The sequence below is a fragment of the Aptenodytes forsteri genome, unplaced genomic scaffold (assembly GCF_000699145.1).
Source record: "Aptenodytes forsteri isolate BGI_AS27 unplaced genomic scaffold, ASM69914v1 Scaffold93, whole genome shotgun sequence".
Lineage (NCBI taxonomy): Eukaryota > Metazoa > Chordata > Aves > Sphenisciformes > Spheniscidae > Aptenodytes > Aptenodytes forsteri.
This window is the reverse complement of record NW_008794665.1, coordinates 7,368,421-7,374,420: the sequence shown is the minus strand read 5'-3', so window position 1 is coordinate 7,374,420 and position 6,000 is coordinate 7,368,421. Positions and strand designations below refer to the sequence as shown.

At 41.9% G+C, this 6,000-nt stretch overlaps 1 protein-coding gene across 1 annotated transcript in view; it reads left to right on the top strand.

Annotated features, from left to right (window-relative positions):
• Window positions 1-291: 291 nt before the first annotated feature.
• Window positions 292-6,000, top strand: part of DKK2 (dickkopf WNT signaling pathway inhibitor 2) — a 41,574-nt gene continuing 35,865 nt past the window's right edge. Inside the window, exon 1 of the mRNA XM_009273571.2 lies at window positions 292-907. Coding sequence (XP_009271846.1) covers window positions 650-907 — 258 coding nt within the window. The 5' untranslated portion in view covers window positions 292-649. The remainder of the gene's footprint in view (window positions 908-6,000) is intronic.

The window sequence follows — 6,000 nt, the reverse complement described above, 5'->3', positions numbered from 1 at the left end:
GCCCCTCGCCCCGCACCGGCCGGGCTGGAGGAGGAGGAGGAGGAGGAGACCGGGCGCTTTCACTCCTGCTGGCTGCAGAGGCTGAGGCAAAAGACAGAAAAAGGAGGAGGGGAATAAAAAGTAAAGAGACGGAGAGAGAGAGTGAAAGAAAACTAAGCCCAGCTTTTGCCGGTGCTGCTTGGATTGGATCTGGTTTGAGTTTCCTCTCTGCTGGCTTGTGCAGCAAGAGAGGAGGAGTGGGGGGAAGCAACTCACTCGCTCTTCCTCTGAAGCTTAAGCAAACGTGCTGGTGACTGCACTGGTGGGGAGCTGCCCTGGGTGCAGTTGCCTCGTAGCTTTGCTCTCAGTTACTAAAGAATTGCCTGGACTTCTCGAGGACCTGGAGGAAACAGCCATCACTTCACAGACCCGATAGTTGCGCAGTGCCTATAGACTTGACATGTTCTTTACCTAGGGGATTCTTTTTTTTATTATTTTTCTCCCGTGTCTCTCAGAACAGCAGTTCCTTGAGTGTGTGGCATTGAAATCCATTGCTTTGTTAACAACTTTGGGAGATATTTTTAAAAACTTTTTTTTCCTCTCTTTTGTTTTCTTTGCCTTAAAAAAAAAAAAGGAAAAAAAAAAGATAGTCCTTTTGGGGGGAGGGGAGATGATCGTGCTGATGTGGAATAAGTGCTCCTGCTGTCTCCTCTTACTAGCCGCGGTCCTGATCGTGGAGAGCTCCCAGCTAGACAGCTCCAGCTCCAAGGTGAACTCCATCAAGTCCACCCTGATGGGGGAGGCTCCAACTCAGGCAACCAACAGATCTGCAGGCATCCACCAGGGACTGACGCTTGCTAGCAGTAAGAAGGGCAAAATGCTAGAGCAGATGGGAAAACCTCCCAAGCACTATCACCGGCAAGGAGAGGTAGGACATCGCTTCATTGCTCGAGTGTCTGTTCGTCTGCGTGCTATATGCAAATAATCGCTAGTCCTCCCCTCGCATTGTTTTCAAAGCTTTACTGTGTTAAATTAATTAATTTACTTCATCGGGGTTGTCTGGGATAATATAATCTCATAACTGGTGTTAAGAACTGTGCAAGTGGGAGTTGGAAGGTTTTAAACCTTTCATTTTTTTCTGTAGGATTAGTAACTGATGAAAGAAAGAGTAATCTAAAAAAATATCCTCAGCATTTCTTTGTTTGACTCCTTCAAAAGGCTGCTAGAAGTAAAGGAAGAAATTTCTTGTTAACTCTCAGACGCTAAATGAAATGAATTTGAATAGGTGAGAAAAATTTGAGCATGAACTGAAAACTGTGTTTACAGTGGTGAAACAAACTTGGTTTTAAAAAAATCATACCTAGCAAGTTGATCTCTGATGTCTTTCTCCATGGTGAGAATAAAAAAGCATGCTGTGCCGATGGTATAGTTTAAGGCACATTCATTTGCTCAATATGACAGAAAATAAATTTTAGGTTTCTTGTCCAGAATACGTTCCAGTGGTTGTGGAAGTTTTGTTTGGTTATGACCAGTTGAGATAAGCAGGGAGTAACAGCCCTGAATATGAAGTTTGAGTGTAAGGAAGAAAGAAAAGGTTATGGAAACTTTATGAAAAAAAGCCCCTGACTTGCTTATGCAGTCTTCTTTCCTGTCTGCCCTGCTTGGAAGCTTGAAAGTCTGATAGAAAATTTTCTTCATTCGGCTACCTTTGTGGTAAACTATAAAGCAGCATTTTAAGCCATCAGTCCTCTACTTCCCTATCAAGTCTCAACTTGGATGGTATGAATGTTGCGCATTGTGGTGTGGAGGAGGTAGACTTCTTCAGAAAACATAGATTTTATTCTATTGGTTATTATTAGTACCTCTAAATACAGCTGCTTTTTATAAGCAACAAACAGTGTAGCAGCAAGGGAGCTGCCAACATTCAGCACTGAAAAGGCAAAATACTCAATGCCTGAAGGGTCTGTATCTTGCCTACATTTTCCTTAAAGCAGCAGCAAAGCTGCAAATTCAAGCAATCCACTGAATTTGCTGAAGTGTTTCACATCAGCTGCCTAATAATTGAATGTTATCATTTGGGTTTGTGTGCAGGCATAACAACAGTGGTGGTAGTTTTGGTTTTTGCGTGTGAGAAATTTGTTTTTAAACTCCTCCAAGCTTTCTTTCCCTAGCCACTCAATTGTTTTATAATTTACCCAGAATTTGGTCACCTCTCCTTACCTCTGAGCAAAGTTTAGTAACAGATGCTGTGCTGAAGTTTCATGTTACTAAAGTGCTGCGCTCTTCCCTAGTGCACACTGTAATAATTACTATGTTAAATCACCTTGAGGAAATACAGGAGCATGATATGCTTTCTTGTATGTTCTCCTTGGGTTTTCTTTTGTTTTCTGTGTATTCACAAAAAAGTCCATGGATAGGACCTATTTTCCCACTGAGTGTTATCTCAGTCTCATGAGTTTCAGTGCAGGTACTTGTGGGGCTGCGCTGTACAGCCCCAAACACGATGTATAATTTTTTCCTTTTGAGGAAGTCTTGCCACCTTTCCCAAAGTACAACATCCTTAGCACTTCAACGTGTATTCAGCGCAATGTTGAGAATGATTGATTATAATTCACACAGTTCCTGGAAAACAAGTTGCACTGCCCACTGGTTGCATTTGCAAGATTTGTCCCTTACTTGCCAACCTGGATTGTTTGCTGGGGACTTCCAGTTACTGGCATGAACTCACAAGGTACACTTCACGTCAGAGACAACACCGTAAGTATCTGTAATGGTAGAAGAGGTGACACGCATGTTAAGACGTCCTGTTTGTAGCACAAGCAGAGACCCCTGGAGAATCAGTGACTTTGGCTCCCAGGGAGCAAAGCCTGATCTCCCGTCAAGGGCTGTGGGTGCTGATTTCACCCTGTCTCCCTGGGACGCCGTCCCCGGCTCCTGCACAGTCTCACGCTGATGTAGTCCGTGAAAATGACTCAGATTTGCTACCAATAATTGTAGATGTTACTTTGGGCCATCTGCCTGAAGCAACACAATTAACACAGAATTGCAGTAAAAAGAAGAGAAGGAAAAAAGAAGGAAAAAAAGAAGTTGTTACTTCTGTGATAATGCTTTATTTTTGGCGATACTTCCAGTTGCAGGGTTGGTAAGCCGCTGCATTTTTTAACAGTGGTGTCACACATCTCAACCAATTAAGACATGATATTTTCATAATTTTTTTAAAGTACTCTCTTATTAGGTTAGTACTTGATCAGTTTAGATTATGGGACTTTGTGCTGAAGTTTTGCATATCATTTGCTAAAAGAACAGGCCTATGCTTTTCTTTCTAAAACAATCTGTTGCATTAGTGGAATTTATAGTGTGCCAAAAGTAGCAGTACCTTTTATATCTTGGTAACATGAAATGGTGAGTTGAGCGTCTTGTTTACAAGTAGGAATTTGTTTTAGTAAGAACCAACGATATGCGGCTTAACGGAAAACTAATAAAATTTTGCTGTTGCAGTTGTGACAGCTCTGAGCTGTACGTTCAGCTCTCTGCAGATACACATAGTGAAAGTCAGAGAGCTCTCACCAAAACTGATGAAAGGACCATCAGCCAGCAACCTATTTACTTATGCAGCTTGGTAGACTAATGCACTTTCAGAACATTTCTTTAATATGTTAATGTAACATTTTCAATTATGTTAATTCTCAGGACGAGGAGCAACTTGGGAGTCTTTAATCAGCACTAAATCAACGGATACAATAGTTCAGGGCTTATCTGGAGTGTTGATGTATTTCAGCTGGTAGTTACAGTGCTTCTGCCCAGAAAGGGAAGATCCCGCACTCCTTTGTCAGGCAAAGTTCCAGTTCAAATTAATGAAAATACTCACATGAGCAAAGCAAGCTGATCTGGCTTGCTGGAGGGACTGGCGGGGCAAATGTGGATTTTAGTTAGACTTACATTTTTATGTCTTTCTGAGGAATATTATTTATTTTGTGTTCTTATTCCCTTTACTGCCTTGGATCAGCAGAGAATGAGAAGCACTGACGTGCTAAATTGGTGAGATTTCACTGTCTTCACTGTTCTTCACTGTTACTCCTGTTTTCCCCTTTCTGCAAACTGTTAATGTTTTCCCAATTTCACAGAGAATCATAAAGTGTCTACAGCAGTTGCACAAGGGAAAGAAATGCTCAGAAATAGGACCGTACAGTGCATGTTAGACTACGTTACTTTTGGGGGGGTCAGTACTGTCTGCCATCAATTTCCTTTCAAAACTTGATTTAGAGAAATGGCTTCTAGGAACAGCTAACATCTCAGTACTGTAGCCTCTCTAGGAAATTGTTGTGGGCATATCATGTCTCTAAAGAAATACAATGTAGTGAATAGTCGTAAATGAAAGAGGCCAGATTAGCAACGATGGTGGATTAATTTTTCTGCTTGTTAGATACAGCTTCCACTGTGTTAGGGCAAGCTCTCCCGTGTGAGCACTCTTGCTCAGCTATAGGGATGCAACTTGAAAGGGAAAATCCCGTGTACTGTAGCTGTGATTGAAAGGCATAGCCGTTCCATAGATTCCTGGATGATGGCTCTGTAGCCTCTTTAATTCACTTCACTGTCTTTCTGACTTCTTGCCTCTGGGTTATAGTCCCCTCTCTCTCCCGAGGCTTGTCCCCTCTGTCAGTGCTGGGGTTTGCACTCCTTTGCACTCATCCGCCTTTAATGATCTGGTAGGCTGAGACCTACCAAATTTTATTTCCAGACGTTTTCCTTCTTTATAGGGCGCTATTATCTTCTGCCCTTTCCAAGTCCTGGCCAAAAGCCATTCTTTCAGCTCTTTTCCCCAGCAAGTCGTGTCTCTCGTTCCCTTTGCTGCTGCGTTGGGTTTGTGCTTCCCGCTGGGACTATCCCTCCCACTTCCCCCACGTGCATGATGGGAGCAGCAGCAACGATGGGAAGAACTGGGACAGCCAAGAGAGGGGACCGGCACAACTGTGGGGCTGAATAAGAGATAATGAGGTCTGGAAAAAGGGAGAGAGGAGTGAGTGAAAAGCTGGGACAAGTTTTAACACTTCAGAGGCACGATAGACCAATATTGGCTAAGCCTTTGTATTCCAAATGTACTCGGTTTAATTTTAAAAATGTATTTTTTTAAAACTCTATCACAGCTTGAGCTAAGAGGCTTGAGACCACAGAAGGCAAACCAAAAAGGCATTAATCCAAATGGCTAAGTTGACACTGATCTCATACCTATCAGCACATGGACATACATGTGTTTCTTGAAGAGGACATAGTTACCCACAAAGACTTGCTAGAAAATGCTTGGATGATGCTTTGTAGCAAGTAAAACAGCATGAGTTGTAGTAATTGACTGCAGTGCCCTGAGAATGTTACAGTAAAATGTACCAAAGACACCAAAAATGTAACCGCAATATCTTGAATAGCTAGCAACCAAGACAGTATAAATTATTTCTCCATGGGATTAAAAATAAATTAATTACAATACCTAGAAATTACATCCAGCAACAGCTGGATATTTTTTCTAAAAAAATAAATACAGAATTGCTAAATCTGCAGAGGTCACCAGAGTGACACACGCAGCCATTCTTTGCTCTTGCTGTTTGCTGTTAGGAATCTGGGAGACGTACTGGTTTACTGGCAGCAGTCTTGCTAAATAGCTGAGTGGCTTGTCTCTTGATTGCAAAAATGGGATGCAGAGTATTATCTCCTTCCTGGGTCATGCTTGGTGTCCCCTTCAATTTGTTATTATTATTTGACTTCTTAATATAGAGGAAAAGCTTCTATAAAGTGGCTTTACTACAACTATTTCCTATTAATGTTGCAACAATGCCTAGAAAACTTCCAGGACTCTGATGTGCTATCGAGTGTACAAATGCTTAGGAAGAGTTAGTTTCTGTCCGGAAAGTCTGTCAGAGTCTAAGGACAACACAAAAGATGATGAAGCTTGATTACATTTTGCCCTCAGAAAAATAAGTCTGATTAACTCATTATGTTTGATTAACTGATGCTTTGCAGATGCAAATA